The sequence below is a fragment of the Patagioenas fasciata genome, chromosome 15, assembly GCF_037038585.1.
Source record: "Patagioenas fasciata isolate bPatFas1 chromosome 15, bPatFas1.hap1, whole genome shotgun sequence".
Lineage (NCBI taxonomy): Eukaryota > Metazoa > Chordata > Aves > Columbiformes > Columbidae > Patagioenas > Patagioenas fasciata.
Window position 1 is genome coordinate 16700380 of NC_092534.1, and position 22196 is coordinate 16722575.

The window sequence follows — 22196 nt, forward strand, 5'->3', positions numbered from 1 at the left end:
AATGTCCCCATTGTTTTCTTTTCTGGTGCGCTGCCCTCACCACTTGCCTTCAGTGGCCAGGTTCGCTTTTGTTTCTTGACAGAATGTCTTGCCAAAACCTTTGTTTTCTGACTAATATCGCAGCCCGACTGTGCTTCGGGTGGGTAGATGAAGCAGCCCTGAAAACCTCATGCTGGGCCCTTTCAGGTGAATGGTGCTGCAAACCAGTCTTTGCATACAGTCAAAATCCAAACCAAGAGCCTAGGAGGAGTAAGGAGCTTTCACACTACCCCAGGGAAAGAGTTAGTCCCCTCAAACCTAGATGTTTCTGGCTGGAGCATTTGCTTTTCTCTGCATTTTGCCTTGCAAAGCTGGTGAGGAGCAGGAGATGGTGTCCCAGCTCCAGGAACCATGGAGGAGGTGGAGGTCTGTGAGGTGTCTCCTGCTCTGTGTGGCCTTGATGTGGTTTCTGCCACTTCTCCACATGTGGGTGAAGGACATGGTAGATGGCCTAAGTGGCCCTCTCTGGAGATACTTCCTTTGAGGATTGTGGGCTTTGCTCGGTTTCTGTTGGTGCGTGGTTGGGATCTCCCGCGGGCTCCTGAGAGCGGCTGGGTGTGCGCGCATCGTCACACACGGCACACCGACAGCCGTGTCCCCTTCCCCCGCCTGCCCCCACCATCTGCCCCCTGCCCTGGCACCAAACCCAGGTCCCTCTCTGCCCCACAGACCCCACCAGGCTGACTCAAAACCCAAACTCAGCAATGCGGAGTGACCCTGAGAGCCCAAAGTGGGGCCCTGCATTCAATCAGGGGACTGGTCTGAAGGAGGAGGAGAGATCCTTGTAGCTTTCCTAATTTTAACCATAGTTAGTGCCTAATTAATGAAACACTTAACTTGTCTGGGGCATGGGCTTGGTGGGGGGAGTGATACCCGAGGCCAATCAGCACTGATGTATTCCACTTCTCTTGCACTAGGGCAGAGCATTTCTAAGTGATGTGAGCGTGATTGCTTCCAGATTTACAATTACTTCCATCCTTTTAATGCTGGATAAAAAAAAAAAAAATATAATAATAATAAAATACTCCAAAGAAGTTGTTTTGGCATAATCTAATTTTCTCATGTGAAACAGTTCGTAGACCAGATGACCCCAAACAATGGAAGAGTGTGTCTCAGCCTGCCTGTTCTTGCTACAGGCAACCTTCCCCTCTACTGTCCTCCTATAACCAAATGTGACAACTGTCCCTTATTTATACTTGTCAGCTCTGCTGGAGGACTCCGGTGCTCCTGCTTTAGCCAGGTTGCAGAGCTGGCAAGTGATGAGCGCATTCCAGCAGATGAGACTGGACGTGTCTCCTGCCAAGGAGGAGACCAAAACCAGACTCAGGCAGATTTTTTCCTCACTAAATAGCAAATTTTGGGAATTGTCTATGAGGCTAGCCAGAGGTTAGGGGACATGGCCTTGGACTGGGTAAGATGCAGATTAACTCAAGAGCTTTTAAAATCCATCTATCTGAATTGCGTCTTAAATATCTCAGTTCGGATAGATTCCCTTAGCTGAAAATCAGTATTTCATCCAAGGAGCTGCTGGGAGACTTCTATGAGGACCTCTTGGCTGGCAAGGAGAGAAAGGTCTTCAGTACTTGTGTTTGGGAAGAGGAAGACCCTGAGGGGTGAAGGCTCCAGTAAGCTCTGCACACAGCAAAGACAACGTCCTCTACTAGGATATGACCCTGTTACTATATGAGAATTAGTTTAAAATAGAAACTAAAACATTTATAAGACTAAAGACCTGCATACCTGCACTACCCCCTCCCTTTAATTTGTTCCACACATTTAGTGTGTTTTCCTCGGTTTTCATGCAGCAGCTCTGACACCTAAAATTGGGTAAAAGGGACTTTGCTCCCTCTGCTGAATTCGGACATGGAGAAAGGGACTGGAGCTCGGTGCTGTGGTGCCCTCACACCTGGGCTGGTTTTGGCCTTTGGTGCTGCAGATGTCACCAGCAGTGCAGGGGAAACAGCAGCTCCAGAAAGAATTAGCAAATAGGAAAAAAAATATATATCAAGCTCTTTTTAATTTCTAATGAATAATTTAGATCAAGTTCAACTCTTCTGTGATCAGGGAATAAAGAAGCAACTGGGAATCAGCAGTCGTCCTGCTCGTAGCTTCTGTGTCTGTGTGTTCTGTTCTTTTTCCTTTGTGTTTTTTTTTTCCTTTCCTAATCGATTTATTTAATATAGAAAATAATTCAACTAGACAGAGGAATGCATGTTTCGTTCTGAAGGGAAGATGTTCTGGAGGTTTGTATTCGAGTATCCCAAGATGACAACAACAGGGCAAAACACAGTGTTACTCTTACCCTCGGACACTGCTGGTGTTGGTCTTGCCACACCACGTAAAACTGCAGAAGAGAAGCTCTGCACATAACTAAACCGGATCACACCAGAGCAGGTTCAGCAGAGCAGGCAATATCGCTCCAGGGGTCTAGTGTGAGAGCGACAGGAGGACTCGCTGACGGACAGCTGTCTGGTTTATTGCACCACTCCTTTCTCTTCACAAGTTGTCGGTTGTAAACAACCTATAGGGTACGGAACCTTATGGGAGGAATCTACACTTTCTGACCCTGAGCCGGCAAATCCAAGGGTTTGAATCAGTGCCAGACAATTCAAGGAAGCAATTTTCCAAAAATTTGAAGAAAAAGGAAGAAAATAAAAAGTCCGGTGACATTCAACTTTGAAAAATCTCACCAAAGAGATGTTTCATCTCAGGTGATCCGGGGGTGAAGATGGAGCAGGAAGGATCTTTTCATCATCTTCAGCTGACTGCAATGAAAGTCTGATAGCACCCAGCTGGAGCTGATGAGACTCATCATCCTGGGGTAAAGAGGCAGCTCAGGTCCCAGAGGGTCCCTCCCTGCCCACGAGGGACCACAGCCTCTGCAGCCCTGCCCTGGCTGTGTTATCCTCACCACTGCGCTTTTCCCATGGGACAAGGATGTGACCATGGTAAGTGGTTAAGAAAGTTGGCCTGTGTATTTCATCTGTGTAGCAGTGGGATTATGGGAAGAATTCCCAAAAGCTGGTGGTTTCAGAGGTCCCTCTCCATCCAGCACTCTTTATTATTCATGGCCTTGAGATTTACCCTGGCCACATGCTTTTCTTTGTGTTTGTCTTTGTAGTTTGTTTTGCAATGCTTCCAATTAGCATAGGAGTAAATGACATAGTAAATATTAATATGATTTTCATTTATTTCCAGAGACAATAGCCATGTGAATCAGCAGGACTCCACTCGTCTACGCTGAAGATTTCGGAGTTGCTAAGCGAGTTTAAAAGGCATGGGAATTAGTGGCTGTACAGTAAGTCATTATGCACTCATTATGAGTCCGCTGTGGAAGGTGAGGGGTATTGAACGTTTGATTAGAAACCTGTGTATAAATAGAGTAAGCATAGCTGAAAAATCTGTGGATTTTAATCTTACATTAAGAGGAAAAGAAACAATAATAAAAGAAACCCCCAGCCAGAGTGTGGAGAGACAGACTCACGTCAGCAGAGAGGGTTGCCCTTCCCAGCAGAATGCACCGTAACGTTTATCAGGATGTCTTTCCTGTGTGTGGATCTGTGGTTCGTGTTAGGCTGTGTTGCTTCAGATTACAAAGTCACTTTTCTGCTTCCTTCTGAAGGCAAAACGCGGAGCTGTAGGAGCTGCTTGGAGACCAGGGTGGTCTTAATCTCCTTCTGCATCTTTCCTCCTCTGCCCTCTTCCAAGGCCCTGGTTTAGATATCCACCACGGGCTGTCCCCAGGGCTTGGCGAATGCAGCCCCGTGCACGTCTCCCACCCTGCTTGCAAGAACATTTTGGGGCACATCATCCTCTGTCCCCACGCTCTCTGCCTTTTCCCCAGTTTGTCCAGGCTCCGCAAGCCCCTCTGAGCTGCCATGGGAGGGCAGAAGCAGAAGATGCAGCCAGCTAAGCTGGAGGATGATGTCTTTATTTGCTGCCTTCTTATCCAGGTGTCCGTCACCTGTGCTCTGGGCTGCAAAGGACTGCAGGACTTGCAGAGAGGGATTCACATATGGCCTGAAATTTCCCTGCTAAAATTTCATATATAGACCAAGTTCTGTTGGAGGTTAAGTGAAGCATTGCTGAAGTGTCTCACTACATTCATGAGGCATTTGCAAGCAAATGTCAAAACTAGGTAAGGAAGGAATGTTTTTCCTTCTGTTGTAATCTGTGTGTGCAAACGGAGGGAGATAGGCGATAAAATCTGCTTTTGAGGTTGATGAGGTGGTGGCTCTGTGGTTGGAGATATAAGGAGTTAAGAAGTGCATCCATACGGGAAGGCGCTGCCTGCCCATCTCCGCTGCTGAGCTTTGAAGAGTCTGGTTACTGCAGAAAGAACAACTTTCGGAGGATTTTTACCAAGTCTTGTGCCATTCCTTGTCTTGATCGCGCTGGAAGCGTTCTGGATCTCTGCTGGGATCGATGCCCTTCAGGAATTTGGGGGAAAACATTCCCGCTGTTGGCTCTGCTAAATTAAGCAGAAGAATGTGATTGTGATCTTCTACTCCCATGTGATCTATTGTGATCTATTACTCCCACGCATTTCTTGTAGCAATTATCCTGTTAAACCGTTTCATTTGCGATTCTCTCTAAGGAAGAAGTATGATGCAGAGATTGAGCCAGAGACCCCGCGGTGTTTGGAGGTGCAGAGCCCCCCCAGCACCCTGCCCGCCCTGATGAAAACCTCGCTACCTTCCATTTTTGGCTGATAGAGGCCTGGAAGTGATGCCCCTGTCCTTGAGAACTTTGTTTTGCGGTTCTCTTGGGCAGAGAAAGCTCAGAAGGTTGGTGGTGTTCATATTCTGAGCTCTGGGGGCCTGAATCTCATTTGCACACAGTGAAGAATTCCCTGGCCTCGCGTTTCTCTCGTGAAGAGTGGGGGAAATAAACGTTTACATGAGTGACCATCATGATCTTTTCCTTGCTGTTTTGGCGTCGATTACTATATTCCATTCTGATCTAATTTGTGGCATTTCCTGCTCATATTTGTTGTTTTATATTGCATATTTAAATATGATGCATCCATAATATAGAAAATATGTTCTATACTTCTGCCCACGTTTATACAAAGGCTAATTCTTATGCTTTAATTTGAAAAATATGAATAAAAAAAATAATAAAAGAAACGACTGCCTTAAACAGATTTAAGGTAACAGTATACGTTCAGGAAATACTGCAGAGTGTTCATTTCCATACCGAGTCAAATGTACCCTGGAAGAAGATCTGGATATTAATATTCATTTAGTTTAAAATTGGTGACATATTGTGACTCAAACATAATGAGGTAATCAATCTTTATATGGTTATATAAATAAAACAAACTACTTAATTTGTTTTAAGTTACAAAGACCTGGCCTCCTAACAGGAATCGAGTGCATTTGTGAATTTATGTAACAAACATATCACTAGCACCACCAAATTACGTCTCAATCAATGTTAAAAGGCATCTGACATTTCCCTTTGATTTATGGATTAACCTTTCCAGTTAATACAGTCCAGCATTTATTGTTTTCATCAGTTTGTGGTTTGGTAGCAACCCCAGAGCTCATTGTGGGGAACTGACTAAATTAATAGCTTTTCCCACCACCATCAAACAACTAATGAAAGAGATCTATTTTGCACAGCTGGCGGATGCTAACATTAAACAAACCTTTGTGAAGGACAAATGAATCTTGGGTCCTGATTCTGCTCAGTAAAGTTATTGATCTGGGGAAGTCGAGGTATCCTTACTGACTGGGGTTAAACCTGGCTCAAATGTAACGCATTAAAACCTAAGAGCCGGAAAAGTAGTCCTGAAGCAGCAGGCGGAGGAACACGTTTTATTTCCGGATCAATGCGCAAGCAAAGCATAGAGTTTGCAGCCCTTGTTGTCTGAGATGTTCTCTCCTTGGCATGGAAATCATTAGGGAACAAATTACAGGTTCTGCTCTCATTAATACCATTTGGATACTGAGGGATCGTGTATGAGAATGACGAAGGACTAAGCAATTATCTGCATCGTTTTGTGGAAATAATTGAGATACAAAGGAGCGTTCCTGAATAAAACACTCCCTCAAATAACCCAGCCGCACCTCCACGTTACCCTGACTGGGCACTAATTGTTTGAACAAGAAAAACATTGTGCAGCTTATTAGTGATCCGAAGACAGTTACCCAGAGACTTTCCCTTTTAGACATCATTTTACACACATTTAGTCAACATGAAATTTCCATTGACTTTTGTATTGTGAGCAAAAAGGGATTAGCATCTGGTTGAGTATAACACAGTCTGGCTCCACATAGACCTTGGAGAAGGTAGGACGGGCTTTCCCTATTGCCAGGTACCCTTGTCTTCCAGTTTGTTATCATCGAAGGCAGACTGAGCCTAAGTGCTTTGAGAAAATTGACAGATTTGGTCACATTTCTGTAACTCTTCTGAATTTCTTATTTTTCTCCTAGACGCCTCATGGCAGGGGTGAAATTTCCTCTCTGCCTCATTTGGAAGACAAAAAAGTTCACTAAAAGGAGTAATTTTCATTGTGTTTTGGCTTGTCTGCATCCTCGCTTTCTCAAATACTCGTTTTTCTTAATGTTCACAGGCTTCCAAGCCTTAAAGTCAGGGTTCATCACAGCTAAGCTCGTGTTTGAGTTGCAAACGTTTGGCAGCGCAAAGGGACGGTCCTGTACCGCATCCTTGTAGCTGATGGTGGCCCAATAGGTGTCACCTCACACCTGGGGGTGCAGGATCTCTGCAGTGATGGGGCAGGGGTGTCTGTTATACTCACACTCACAGGGCATTTTTGCAGCGGCACAGTCACACATACAAAGCCCCAGGGGCTTCAGAAGGACAGAGGAGGGCAGAGCTCAGGAGTAAAAGCTCTTTTCTCACAAATCACACGCACAAGTGGAAAGAAAAAAGAGCCCAAACAAGTTTCCCACTTGTGCTGAGCTTTCCTTCTGAAAAGGTTGGGCTGTCGAGAAGCCGCGATCCATGACAAGCTGCTTTTTCTCAGCCTCCGTGTAACGGATGGCCATGGATCATTACTCCAGGATGGTACCGGGACTGGCTTTGTAGCAAATGCTAAATAATGAGCTTGCTTCGGCCTGGGAAATTTCTCTGAAGGCAAAATCAAAGCTCTCTTCTTGTCAAGCGTGTGCAGTTGGGATATTGAATCCTCCACCCTCTGAGCAGAGCTGGGAATATCGCAAGAAGAGCCAGGCTGGATTCTGCTTCCAGGGAGCATCCACTGTGGCAAAATTATCTTAAATCCCTTTGTGGATTCCTTGCGTTTGAACAAATACCCTGCCAGTACAGAGATCCTTTGGAGAGAGTGGTTCAATAACTCATTGCAACTCATCATTGCCAGTGCCGGAGACTCCTCTTGAAGTTACAGGAGTTCTCTTCTATTTTCACTGCTCGCACAAGGGGTTTTTGTGGGCCTTTTTCGATGTAAGATGCTTGCCCTTGCTATTATGGCACAAAGTTTGGTAATGCAGGTGGTAGCTTGAGTTAATACGTGGTGCAAGTTCTGTTTAGCTGGAGACGTGGGCATGCTTGTTCTCATCTTGAGAATAAGGAACAAGATTACTTAAAAAAAAAGTAATAACATTTCTGATTCTTGTGGCCTGACCCCAGTTACCTTTGCATTGGGTTGTGTTTCTTAAACTTTCTGCACCTGGGGTGGTGTGAAAGGGAGAGAGCTGTTAGTTACACGTCTGTGCGCGACTCCATCCTCTGCACCAGGGATCAGTGCCGGGATGGATGGGATGTTCAAGCACTGGAAAAGACTGAAGCAGAGGCAAGAAAGCTGACAGCGAATGGACGGAATGTAGAAGGTCAATAACCTAAGCTTGCTGATATAGCATAGTCCAATAAAATGCTTCGCAAGGTTGAACTCTCTGCACTGCCTTGCAAAAGGGGATGTGGAGACACGGAGATACAAAATGACTTGCCCCAAGGCATTGCCCATGTTGGAGACAAAATAGACCTGAATCTCTGGAGCCAGAATGTTTTCACCTTAGGATGTTTCAGAGAAAAGGCTGAAATACAGAAGTAAACAAAAATGCTTTATTGGGTGCAGTTTAAAAGAGAAATACAGAATTTCCTGCTATCTTGAACGAGTGCGTTACAATGAGAGTATGATTAAATCTAATGAAGGAGACCATGTGCCACCAGCAGCAATGCTCCTTTTGTAACTGCCTCCAGCTATTGCTACTAGTAGTTCAGATTGCAGTTTCCTTGTACAGTGTGTCAATATTACTGGATCACAAGCAAGGAACAGGAAGCCTGATAATCAATTTTGGTGGCTCTACAGCCATTTAGCTTGGGAGTTCGGCACTTGGAAAAATTTTAAACGTCGGCTCCAGTAATTGCAACCCAGAGTTCAGACAGAGATATGGATTTCATATGTTCTGTATATATGTCCAGATACCCATAGAGCCCAGTACACAAAAAACTCACTTGCTAATAGGAATACTCCTTACAGGAAGAAATAGCAGTTGGGTTTGCAGCTCAAATACAGTCTTAACTCTCCAAATTCAGCTTATGCTGTTGTCATGGTGTAAATTATTCAGATTCAACCAGGCTTAGGAGTAAAGACAAAAGTTCCTATACACTCCTGAGAGATAAATGAGGTGACACCCAGCTAAGGGTGGCCTTTGAGGTACAGGTCTTTGACGTATACATGACTACTGGTTGGCAAAGGTCACCCCAGGAGTCTGTAAAACAACACAGGAGAGCACGCAATCCCAGATGTGAGGGTTCCTTAAAAGCAAAGGGGGATCTTTCCTAGCAAACAGCTCCACCTCTGCCTTGTCCGGGTGAGCGAGCATCAGCAGAGGGTGCAGGTGCTCTGACGCTGTCAGCCCTTCCTTTGCGTTTGAGGCTGGAAATCAGCGGTTCCCGGGGCGCTCTGCTGCCCTGGGGCACCGTTTGCCTTCCCGCTGTGGCCGGCCCTGGTTCCAGCTCCTTCCCAGCTGCTCCCCGGAGCATCCCACCCGCTCCGGTGTGGGAACAGGCTGCCTTTGGGTCATTTTCCTCTGGTTGGCGAGGGCTCTGTCTTCTCCCACCTCAGCAAACCTGTCTGAATGTGCGTGCCTAGCTGCGTGCTTTCCACCTGGTCTGGGCTTGTCTTGCTTTCACGCACCGGGAAGAAGAAAGAGCCAAGTTTCCTTTTGACTTTAGGACCAGAACCTAAACTGGATTAAAATGTTGCTGCTTGGATTTTAAAACGTTGTTTTCCATGACATGATTATGTGACCTACCTTTGTTTATTATAAATCTAATACCACAAGTTACAGTTCAATGAATTCACATTTTATTTGAAATTTTTGTCTGAAGTAGCCTAAAGCTCTTCAAGAAAAAATTGCACAAAACCATATGAGAGCTGCTAATTTATAATCTACAGCATCACAGCACAACTAGCTTTTCATTTGGTTAAAAGGAAATGGTTACTTAGAACAACAAAGCGAACCATGTGTCCGTAGTTTATATTCAATCCCCTTGGTATTTATTAGGGATACACAATGTATCATCTTGAAAATATTTATTTTCCTGTAATTTCAACAACAGCAAAACAAAATAGAAAGTAATCCAGTGTCATCCCTTTGCCAAACTGTAGCAGATCTTGGGACAGTTTCCTGTTGAAAGAAGAGTTGAGATCCTAAGTCTGGTATTAGCGTAATGTAGCTTGTTTATTTGAGTGTGTCCACCAGCCCCAGAACAGAGATGCTCTCAAAGAACACAAAAACATCTTTGCACCAGGAACCTCACCCCAGATGCCAACATCTGGTTCTGCTGAGTTCAGCCCTTGGGCTTTGGGGAACTTCTTTATTTGGACACATTTCCAATTGAATTCAGGAAGTATTTTGTCTGACTGGAAGACAGCGCTGGAGAAACCTGTGGAAACAAGCTGCCATCTTGTCTTGAGGACACACCAAGTAACTGCTAGGAGGTATTTAATACTCTCTGCAGTCCCCATGGCCTTTAATCTGATTAATCCTAGTCCTGGCAACAGAAGAGCAAGTTTTGGTCCCTTGAACCTGATGGCAAAGCTCCCATTCATTTCATGAGAGTCAGGATTCAGCCCATGGAGCCAGTCCCAGATGCTCCAATGCAGAACAACGCTATGAGCTGATTAGTACTGAAGTGCCTCCCGGTGCTTGATAATCACTCACACAGCCCTCAGCCCCAGCAAAGCTCCAGACAGATCAACCACAAACCACAGCTCATTGCACCTGTTATTTTCCACATTCACTTTATGGAAAGGACTGATTCTTTGTCCCACTCTCAGAGAGGCCACGCTGGAACTGACAATGGCAGCAGAGGACGCTGGCTGCGGTCAATACCAGCACAGCGTGACACCTCGAGGCAAAGAGGGGAAGACAGGGAGCAGTTTTGATGTAGGAATAAATATATGTGACATGAAACCTCAAAAAGGATTTTCAGCTGGAGCAGATCTTGTTTGGGACAGATGGCTAATGGTCAGCGGAGCCTTTGGGCTCGAGAGGAAAGTTGGTTCTAGCTGAATTTCTTTCCCAGATGAAGGAAACCATGGCAGTGTTTCACCATTAGCGGCTATGGAAACTGCAGCTTCAGGGGGACGGTTGGATCTGCATGCACAGGGTTGTAAGGCCAAGTGCAAGTACTGACAAAATGTTTTAACGACTGCGGGGAAGAGTAGCATTGGTGTAGCTGTGCAGATTTCGGGAAGCCTAATTTTTTAGAGTGACTAATATCACTGTGAAAATTGAACAAACTTCCGAGCCTATTAAGTCTTCATCGTATCTTTGACAAAGACCTAATAGGGAGCTGCTTGTGTGCAGAAGAGCGATTTTGTGGAGCCGTAGCAGCAAGAAAGCTGCGCTGAGCTGCACCACGCAGGCTGACAAGGCAAAGAGCATTCCGGTTTCTTACTTCCAACCTGCCCATAGCAAGGCAAGATGTGCCGAGAATGACGGTTCAACTCTGAAGTGCAGAACTTGTTTCTGAAATGCAACAACCCACAGAAGATGAAAGGCTGTTCCCGTTGCTGCCCACTGCCCACCCCTGCTGTGAAGTGACAATGAGCACACAAAACCCACTTATGGCAGAAAGAGAGCTGGTGTGACTTACTGCAACTTCTAGTTTTCTTCTCTGACCGTACTCTGCAAGTGCTTATTTTCAGTTTCATGGTTATGGTGAGAAACGTGGTGTGTTTTGATTCTTAATTTAGCCTGTTTATCCTGAGAGATTCCAGGATCTTCGTTTGAAAGATAAATTCAAACCTTGTTTTTCCTTTGCAGCACACATTCCATAACAAAAACATTGCATGCCATACTTCATTACAGGGCTTGGAAGACCTTCATGACCATAAATTTAGGAACTTGTGGAACACAATGGACTTCAGGATGGAAACGAGCCAGCTGGCCTATCTGGTCAGGTCCATCCCTTCTGTTTGAATTAACAGCTGGATTTCACAGTGGGAGAAATCCAGCAGTTCTTTCTCAGGCAAAGTTCTCACAGTCGGATTTGCCTCCAACTGTTGTAGCTGGGGTGGGAGGGAGCACAACTTACTTTGTTATTTTATGTTAGCTCTCTGGGTAAAAAATTCCAGTGCAAGTTCCATAGGACTTGGACCTACCCTGTTCTTTAATTTAATGACCCGAAGTGCAACAAGAAAGACATTCACAGTGAAACAGAGACAAAGAGTGTGTACTAGGTTCTTTGTGCATTGCGGTGCATATGGTGCCCATGTTCAGGAGAAAGCAATTGGAAGCTGGATGCTGAGGCAAAATAAAGATACAGGACCATTTGTTACTCTGAGAACGCTATCTAGGAGATCAGTCGCTGGCACCGTTTGGCAGACTGTGTGAGTAGAGACATTGGGTACAATACGCAAAGCTCAATTTCACACGTGCTGCTTCAATTCCAAAAGTCATTGTACCCAAGTTAATGGATTTGTGAGGATTTACACCCTCCCGGCTGGGAGGAGAAGATGCCCCAGAGGAGCCAGAGAGGGGAGAGGCCAACTGGAAGGAGCAGCGCAGGGTTTCCATGTCCGGAGTTTGGGAGCTGAAGTGCTGGTCACAGGCAGTGGGGGATTCGTGTTACACGGCCAGAGGTGAAGGTTGAGTTCCTGTGGGGTAGCTTCTCTTTTTCTCCTGAACGTGGGTGTGGTGGGACACTGGGGAGATGTTGCCCTTGATTTACAGTACAGACACTTCACACACAACCCCAAGAGCCTTCACACTGTACCATTCACAGAGTCCCAACCAGCTCTGCACTACTGGAAGACATGTAGCAGAGCATTTCTCCCCAAGGCTTGTCCCTCCAAATCCCTTTCCTTCACAGTGTGTCCCCTCTATTGGCAGAGGCTGGCAGGACACACAAGATTTGGACCTGAATGGGTAATTGCTACCCAAAAGGAAAAGGCTCTGTGATCAGAAAATGGTGCAAAAATCTTGATTCGGCTTGAAGGGAACATGCAGTTGACCTTCAAATGCTCTTTGAACACAGCTTCTGTTTATACAGGGAGTTAATGGGTCTCAACTAATAAGATCTATCTGATTCGCAGAAAAACAAGGGAACTTGGCTTTACTGACAAAGAACCGGTTTGTTTTCAGCTATCCTACTTTGCATTAATGCTCCCGTAACGATGAGGAGTTTGTGCCGAGGGAAGGTTCCCGTAGGTGAGGTCAACCACTGCGCTGCGTTGATGTTCTCTGGGGCAGAGCATCACGCTGTACAAAACCCACTTCTGTGACACCAGTGACAACAGCCTAAGAAATTAAATCGTGGGAAGTCAGATTGCTGCAGAATAACCTGGTGTCGCTCCATCAAAATCATGGGAAGGCTTCCTTAAAGGATAAATAAACAAAACACCCCAGGGTCCTTCAGTGAGGCTGAAACCTCTCAACTTTCTAAAGGTGTTCATGGTTCTAAAAGGAGAGGACAGACGGCTCATCCCAGGCTTGGGATAGATGGTGACAGCCCCCAAAGGGGGAAATCCATGGCTCATCCAGGGTCTCTCAAGGGAAGACTTCTTGAGATGAGGAATTAATGCCTTTTCTCGCTTTGGCTGCCGTGCGTTGCCCAAACAGCCCCGTGATGGTTTGGTGGGGTGCAGCCCCCTGTCCCGCACTGCTCAGCCTGGCTTCAGCTCACCTTTCAACCTGTGTACCAAACAAGCTGCATCTGCAGCGTATCCATCTGCTTCGAAACAGGGCAAAGAGGGACATTCCTGCCAGATTTGACTTTTTCTTTCATTATGGTTTTATGTGAGAGGCTGACAGGCTGTGATGGAGCCGAAGAAATAGCTCTAGACTCAGAGTGCAGGGATTAAAGGAGAAAAACCTCGACTTTTCCCCCCTTTCCTTAGAAAAGGTAATTTACGTAAATTTATCCATGACCAGCATACGGCAATAGCTCACAACTTTGTTAATGGAAACCTGGTGATCCATAACACTTGTGTGGGAGACATTTGCTTGGGGGTAATACAATATTAATGCTAATATCAATGATCGATCAGAGGATTTGCAAGAAAGGCATAAAGTATTTAATTATAATTACATTGGGAATGGCTTTGTAATGGCTACGACATTTGAATAAGGTCACGTCTAGCCCTCACCCCTGTTATGTTGTTCTATATTAAATGCCATTCACTTTAAGTGCTGGAAACCTTTCTGGAGTCGTCAGAATATAATATACTGGGCAAATTGAAATGAGTCCCTTCGTGTTTTGAAATATGATTGATATCCTTTGCAAAACAAATGTTAACACCTATTTGTACACAAATTTCTTTGATTATATGTTAGGGAAACTCAGTCATGACATCCTCTCCTAGCAGGCACTTTATTGTGAGCAAAGAACATGGCTATTCGTGCATATTAATTCATCTTACTGAAAATAGTTTCGTATATCTGCTTGGGTGTATTTCTGCCTTTGCTAATACATTAATCCGATATTGATTAGTAGCCATAACTGTATCGCCATTGATCTCAGCAGCCCGCTGTAAGAACTTCTGCCATCACTGAGTTACCTTTTCCTGGCAGCATTAGCGAAGAACACAGAGTAAGAATCATATTCACACATTTCACAGCAAAAAAAAATATGTATTTCCAATATAGCGTGGATGTGTACTGTAGCTATCAGCCCAACAGCAGCACTGCGATGTTTAAAACAATAAAGAGAAAAAAGTTTGTGTTTAAAGCAGGAATATACACAGGTAGGTAGGATCCTAGAGGTGCACACATACCAGCCCACGAGTGCATGCATACATTGCAGTACTAAATGAGGACATGCTCTTCCCACACTCATTTACTAACAAGCATAAGTACCAAAGGAGCAAATTCTTGTCCCTCTTAAAATGAGAATCAATGCATCCGTTCAGTGACCCAGAGGTTTTCTTCTTTTTCCAACATCAATGTAAACAGCAGATCAATCAGGTCTAATGAGTCAAATTTTGCTCTCAGATAATCACCCAGAATAACCATTGATTCAAAGAGAATTGAAAGCTCCTATTTGAAGGCAGCATTTGGTCACAAGAAATCATTGCTTCAAAGTTTGGAAGACATGCAGTGATGGAAATGATAGGATTTTCCATTCTGTCTTTCCTGAAGAAGACACAAGGCTCCTGTACGCTGTGGAAACGCCTGAACATAGCAAGGTTTATAGTTTTCCAAAAAATGAGCGTTTATTACCGATCAGTATGAAATACCACTGATGGTAAATTTCTAAGTATATGGCAGGAGTTTCAGCATCATGCCAACATACATCATGCATTTTTACAACATATAAGTGCAGTGATATTGCTCCCTTTCTGAATAACAATATATAAGAATATATAGTATAAATGTACAGTATATATTAGACACAATGTAAAATAACTTAGTGAAATGTCAAAGCTTCTGCATAAAAATTCAAGTCATGCCTGAGCATACCTCTAGCACAAGTTTGCTTAATCTTATCTCATATACCTTCATTTACCTTTAGTTCGTGTTGCAAAGATAATTTGATCTCTGTATATAATCGCTGAAAACCACCAGAGCCCGTGTCTTTTCCCTTTAGCCTGCAGCAGGTGAGGGCTGTAGCATCCAAGCCAAACCCGCGGTTTTGTGGAGTCTTTCCTCACGTTGCTGTTGGCTCCTGGGAAGCAATTCATCGTCAACAAGTTGTATAAAAGCAAGTTCTTAAATGCTCGTTGTAGTTCATCATTGTCCATCGGGTTCTCTCCTGAAATACCCCACTGTGTGTAAATGGTAATGAAACAGCTTGTTATAGAAACAGAGCTCATGATCTAACGCTGCTATCCGTAAATTAGAAATTTCACCAGCTTTGCTGAAATCAGATCAAGTGCCACTTTGGTCATTGCTTGCAAGAAGAATCAATAAAAATCTATTTAATAGAAATACACAAGTTGTGCTGAAGCAGGTAGGTGGAATTCTGGCTTTGGTCAACACTGAACTCAGGTTCTCGCAAAGCCGGGTCTCCCTTCGCGCTTGCCAAATGAAATACGTCCAAGGGCTTTCCTGCAGTATCTCAAGGAGCTTTCTGATAGTACAGGGGGAGACGTTCATTCTCGTTAAAAGCCAAGGCATCAGAGGCCCTGTGCCTCTGCCACGTTGCTCACCAGAGCTCAGCACTCTTGCAACTGGCTTTCTTGGGATTACTTTGAATACAACTTCACTTCAACAGTCTAAACAACTCTGTCCTGAATACCCACAAAAATATAATTTAAACACTTACTAACAACTACATTTTCTAATTAATGATGAATTAAAGCTGCAAAACAGTTTAAACATTATTTTAAAATGAAAAATAAAAAAGGAAGGCAGAGTGATTTTCTGTGATTCCTTTTAAGAAAATAAAGCCCCCCCACCCCACTTACATTCTCAGCCCGTGTAAGTCGGCAGCCTTACACTGCTTTACATCAGCTTAAGTTCTGACCTATATACTTCAGTGGAATTAATCCTGATTTCCACCAGTGAAAGTGGAATCAAATTCACTTTGTCTTTAACAAAGCAAGGAGTGATAAGCAAGTCTCTTTTTAACAGCTCATGCTTGGGAAAGGAAACTCTTTGTGGTGTGAAATGATGTCCATGACAGTTCAGAAAACAAAGCTAGCATTTCATTAATTTGAGCGTAGCGAAAACCCATATTGGTAGCTGTTATTTATGCTTTAACGTCAGCGAAGTTCTTTGGGTGCAGACAGGGTACCGGGTGGTGCATCGGTTGCCGTTTCCCAGCGCTGCTCAGGGGGAAAGGAGGCGACGAGCGGCTGATTTTCACCGACGTGCGGCTGCTGAACTCACGGCAGCTCAGACTCTGTCACCAACAGCATCACATTGTCCAGAACTGGAGATTAATTTGCTGGGTCTCCAGTAGGTGATATTTGCTTTCTTGCATGTTATATTGAGATCTCAGGACCGGCAAAGGGTCGGGGGCTGAAAGGATGTAGTCGATGCTGAATTTGATTTCAGAATCTGATTTTGCTAAGGAGGAGGTGCTGAGGCTCTGCCTGCTGGTCGTGCTGTTAGGAGCAAAGCCACGAGGCTCCAGTAGTCTCGGGCCCGATTCAGCTCTCTCGTGTTTACTTTCAGAAGACGAAATGTTGTTTAAAGCGTAGTCCACAGGAGGTATCTTGGGGGATGAAGGACTTTTCCCTCTGCTTGGTCTCTGCTCCTTATGCTCCCTTTTCACGTTCCTCCTCCTTCGCCTTCGCCTGTAATTCCCGTTTTCAAAGAGATCCAGCATGGATTCACATCCCGTTGCAAAGCTCCAATAGTTTCCTTTCCCCTTCTCGTTTCCCTCTGTTCTGGGAACCTGTATTTATTTAAAGGCAGTTCAGTATTTGTATGTGTTACAGATGCTGCTGCTTAACATCTGATTCCATTTACATTCAAGAATGGTGTAAACACATATGACAAGGCTTTTAAGCCTGTTCTCTTTCATTATACGAATAGGATGTAAACTCCATCCTCTTCAATTTGTTATCTATTAGCACGCAGCAGACAAGGATATACTCTTTATAATTGACAACTCAGAGAGGTTTTAAGTGATTCACAGCTCAGCTGTTTGTTTCCCTTCTCTCCTAGTGATGAGATTATTCCTGCATCATTCTTTTTCAGCCATGCACAGAGTGTATGTAAATACACAGTTACTGATCTTACCTTTACAAAACAACTGTTAAGCGATAAGTTATGTCGGATGGAGTTCTGCCAGGCTCTTTGATTTGATCTGTAGTAAGGAAATTTCTTCATTATAAAGTCATAAATGCCAGAGAGGGTGACTTTATTTGAAGGACTTTGCTGGATGGCCATTGCGATTAAGGCAATGTAGCTGAAAAAAGGAAAACTTACTGTTACACCACCTCCTTACATACTCGGTTTTTAGGACCACATGGGTATGTGTGTGCCTGTATCCTGCTCCCAAAGCTTGTCCTGGTGGATCTGCACCCTGAGACAGCCCAGGGAGAAGTCGTGGTCACTGTCTCTCCACCCCGAGCCCCCGGGGTGCTGTTCAGACATCACTTCCAAGCAATCGAGTCCCAGCTGGGCTGTTTGCCCTGGTGCTCAGCACAGAGAGCTCAGATACAGGATCACAGAAACATCACCCACCTCTCACACCCCGCCAGCAAACTTCCCCTGAGCTGCAGTGACACACCAGACTGAGACACTGCACTGGAGACCTTGCCTGCTCATGGAAAGTACCTCGGGTGCCCCTATGAACACCTACACCACGCATCTTCCCACCACACTGCGAATTATCTGCATCCCGTTCACCCACTGGCACACTGCACGTTTAATTCCCCTTCTCCTGGGGCTTCTGGAGGTCGGAGGGGACCATCTGAGACCTGGTGGCTCAACAGCGTGCCGGAGTTGCTGTGACCCCACACGGAGGAAACAAACCATGAACACTTCGAGCACGGAGAGGGACGGCGATCTGCCTCCCGCGGTGCCCACGCCGGGGCCAGACCCGCTGCGCACACCTGGGGAGAGGTCCAGAGCTCCCCCAGGAGCTGTCATCCCACCATCCCAGAGCGCAGAAACCTCCCCAGGAGACGGGGGGACCTGGAAAAACTTCCTCTTACCTGTACGCCGGTCTGGTGAATTTTTTCTCTTCATCAGAACTACAGGTAGGATAATCATCCCCATCATAATTAAAGCAGTTATAGGGGTACTGCGTGTTGTCAAACATCGTCCTGCTCCTTGCTCAGCTCCCGTGGAGTGAGAGAGATGGAGTGATGTTTCTCAGAGCTTGGACTCCCTCCTCCCTCCTTCCCTCCCCTCTCTGTCTCGTTCCCTCTCTGCCCCCTCCCCACGCTCCCTCTCCTCCATGCACACACTCTCTGTGATGGGGTGGGGATTGTTTTTGCAATCCTCGCGTCCCAGACAGCCCGTCTGTTAGGATATTTTCTTGTTTTAGGGGGGGGTGGTTGTTATTGTTGTTATTGCCATTGCTTCCAATGGGGCGGCGGAGCCCGGCGGCTGGTGACGGATGGGGCTGGCGAATTGGGGGCGAACCTTTGAACCGGGGTGTGCAGCGCCGGTAGCTCCGCTCGGCTCGCTGGGTGGTCCGGGCTGGAGAGGGGCCAGCGCGTCCCCGCCACATCCACAACGTGACAAAAGCAAACAGCGTGATGTTAATAAATCACGCTTCAAGGTCTCCGCTTGGAAATTCAACTTTGAGAACAGAGTGCAGCTCCCCCCAGCCCCCGAGTGCTCCCCCTTTGGAGTTTTCTCTCCCCGGTGAAGCAGGGTGGCTTTCTTATTTATTTATATTTAGGAATCCAACATACAATAAACAGGCGTTCCAGGCAGTAATGCATGCTTGTCCTGATCTGCAATCTATAATACGGTATAATAGACATAAATTATATTTCCATGACTAAAGGAAAATGTGTATGTTCAAAGAAAGTAGAACAGAGGGATATGAGGGACTACTGTCAAGCAGGAAAGTAAAAGGAAAATAGCTGTAGGCAGGAGAGCTGCCTGTGTGGGCTTTGATCTGAAGGATGAATTAGACTAATAGCCCCGTGTGTTGGCATCCAATACTGTAACAATTTAATAGTTTTTCAATGCTTTGGAGTGTTTTCCAACAAGTGATGTGAACCAAAGGCATCGCACACTGTTTCGGAGGGGGACTGAAAAGGTGTGTGCCACATGATAATTAAATCATTTGAAGAGAGCTCTGTCCCAGGAACCAGCCCCAGGAGGAAATGGGTATTGGAAAAGAGAAAGCAAATTGGTGTGCAGAGAGTTAACTGGGTGGAAATATAAAAGCAGAACCACTAGCAATGCAACTTCTGTTTTCTATAGCATCGTCCATAAAAAGAACATCTCCAAACCCCCTTTGGAGTTAAAGGATACGATTAGGGGAAGATTCATCCACATGATAAAGCACCTTTAAAGTAATGTTTAAGTGGTTCCGAGAGTTTTGACCAAGCTGGACACGAGAGGGTTTTGTGTGTAATGTAACAGTACACTGAGCAGGGAGTAGGGGAAATATAGGACGTGAAAATATAGTTACAAGAGGTGTCTTCTTGGGAATATGAAGCCAGAGTAGATACCCAAAATACAAAATTATCTTCAATCTAAAATACATCAATGGGCATATGCATGAGGCAGCCACCGCAGAAGAGGTCTTAATACAAAGGGTTGGCTACCGCTGCCTAAGGCGTTAGCAGGGCTGTAATAGTGAGTAAGGCAGAGCAGACTCAGCGGTGGAGAATTAAATATATAACGTCTGATCTTCATTCGTTCTTCATCCAGCTGGACTGAGAAAGCTTAAAGTAAAGAGGCAGCTGGGTGATGGACTTGGGAAGATCTTCCCTCGCTGAAAACCACGACCCTTCAGACACAAGTAAACATCCATGTGGATTTTTAACAGTGGTTCTTCTCTTTGGAGGTGTTTCACCCCACTGAAATTCCTGTAATTCGAGCAGTCCTGCTTCTGATTTCCAACATTTTTATGAAGCAGAACTGGGTTAGCTGACTCTGATTTTACGTGACCTGTTAGTGACCTTTTCTTGGTTCTTCACGCTCTTTTTGTGAAAATTGCCTTGCCAGGCAAGACAGACAATACACTTTGACCAGAATCCTCCCATATTTACTGATGGTATATAATAGGTGAAGTTCTCTGTAACGAGAATTAGAACAAATGATTGTAGTGCCATACATTTAGTAACTTTATTTACCTCAATTCCTATATTTCCTTGCTGTGGTGAGCGTAATCAGCTTGCCCATGTCTAGCATATTTATAACGTGGCTAAATGTAGTGTCTGTGCAAGAGCTCGTGGCCACTGTATTCCCCATTAAATGTCCATCTCGGCAGCTGGTTTGCGAGGTTGAACTCAGCAAAGGGAGCTGGGTCACAAGAACCAGCGCTGGTGGCCTCGAGCAGCACCCCAGGAGTGAGTGGGAGCACGGGTGGGTGTGGGACAGCTGGCAGGACACATCAGAAACCCCGGCCATTGCCGTTTGTGTGGCACTCGGCCTCTGGATAGACGTTATTTCACGGTAGCCAGCAGTGCAGGATTTACTTTCTGCCTCTGTAAATATCACTAAATTCACCTGCTACATATTCATATAGACCGTAAGAAGGACGCAGACCATTTCTGAGTCCTACGAGATCCGAAACAAATGATATATTATCTCTCATGAGCTTACTTCTGAAATCCAGATATGCAATACTGGCTGAGTATTTCTCAAGGTATTTTTTGAAGCCTGCATCCTGATGTTTTATCTCCAAGGGAATGTTTATGGTCCAATTATAATCCTTGAAAATAATAATAATAATGAAGAAATGACGGCATGCTCTTGTATGTAGCATGGTGGAGCCAGCAGGTGCCATGCTTATAGTGGCAAAACATGTTGTACAATAGCTTTTTCCTAGCATCTGTGCAGCCGTTATAGTTTAAGTAGAGAAACTATAACTCATCCCTGTCATTATCATAAAAGTACAATTTTGCCAGGCTAGTGTTTTCTTACGTTGTATATTTTCAGAACACAAAGTTGTAAACCACAAAAATGCCGTGAAAGATTTGCCTATTTTTTTTTTTTAACATCGATATTAAAAAGTGATTTGCAATTTTTGTAATTACGACACAGATTATGGAATCTGTACATGAAATTCAGGCTGGCCATAAATCTAAACAGGGCTGAATTGCTAATGACAGGTCCTCAGCAGACAGCGCATTGCTCGGTGTAGGACTGCACACCGACACCCCAGTCCTCCCACTGGTGTATACTGGTGTTTCCCAGCAGCACGGCTTCTCCTGCCCTCCCACTGACTTGGGACCCAGAGGTGGTGGCAGTTTAGGACTCCTTCCCAAACCTTTCACATTTATTATGGAGTCACAGAATGGTTTGGGTTGCTGGGGGCCTTTGAAAGATGAGTTATTCCACCTCTCTTCAGGCAGGGGCACCTTCCGCTAGACCAGGTTGCTCAAAGCCCGGTTCAACCTGGCCTTGAGCTCCTTCAGTGATGGGGCATCCACAAACCCAGGGCAACCTGTTCCAGCATCTCACCACCCCCACCATAAAGAATTTATTCCTTATACTCAATCTAAATCTACCCTCTTTTGGTTTAAAACACTGGAAACAAGTGATGGCCTTAGCAGGCTTTGGATCACGCAGCCGTAGTCTATACCACCAGTAAACTACTTCCTGTTTTTTTTAACCTATTTTATACTTAAAACCAAAAATGAAGGAAAGAGAATTTAAAAGCTTGACAAAAAATTAAAAACCAGAACCCCAACAAAACAAGACCCCAGAAAACAACAACAACGAAGTTTAAGCGGGACGAATGGTTTGGTTTCACCTACAGGTTTTTCAAAATTGTAGATTGTGTCCCTGGTTTGCCCAGCACCTTTCTGCAGGATGGATGCTGCCCGTTAAAGGGCCACATCTCCATTTCTCTGTTTGACACTGATACGTGAGGCTGCCTCCTTGCCAGGCTGTGATTTGGTATTGGATTCTTCTCCTTCTCAGTGGCACAAAATTAAATCCTTCTCTTTGACTTTGCAGATAGATGGGCTGGAACACAGCAGGGACGTGCAGGGTTGCACAGGACACCTCGCAGATAGATGGGCTGGAACACAGCAGGGACGTGCAGGGTTGAACAGGACACCTCGCAGATAGATGGGCTGGAACACAGCAGGGACGTGCAGGGTTGAACAGGACACCTCGCAGATAGTT

General features: G+C 45.1%; 1 protein-coding gene across 2 annotated transcripts; it reads right to left on the reverse strand.

Moving 5' to 3' along the window:
* Positions 1-13536: 13536 nt before the first annotated feature.
* On the reverse strand, positions 13537-18260 carry FOXL3 (forkhead box L3). Of its 2 annotated transcripts, none has more exons than XM_071815248.1 (3): positions 18089-18260; positions 17169-17235; positions 13537-16821 (listed from the first exon to the last, which is right to left on the reverse strand). In XM_071815248.1, exons 1-3 carry the CDS (start codon positions 18193-18195, stop codon positions 16339-16341), a joined length of 657 nt encoding a protein of 218 aa, XP_071671349.1. In that variant the 5' UTR covers positions 18196-18260; the 3' UTR covers positions 13537-16338. The 2 variants fall into 2 exon arrangements, with proteins under 2 accessions (XP_071671349.1, XP_065707076.1); XM_065851004.2 differs by having other exon boundaries at positions 13540-16821; positions 17169-17337.
* Positions 18261-22196: the final 3936 nt, after the last annotated feature.

Bases quoted from the DNA above. Each gene is read 5' to 3' on its own strand.
- FOXL3 (XM_065851004.2), bottom strand. From the start codon at position 18,195: ATGTTTGACAACACGCAGTACCCCTATAACTGCTTTAATTATGATGGG. The intron at 17,338-18,088 runs GTAAGAGGAAGT...TCCTTTTTTCAG, and splicing joins TTCACCAGACCGGCGTACAG to CTACATTGCCTTAATCGCAA. The intron at 16,822-17,168 runs GTAAGATCAGTA...AAATAAATACAG, and splicing joins TTAACAGTTGTTTTGTAAAG to GTTCCCAGAACAGAGGGAAA.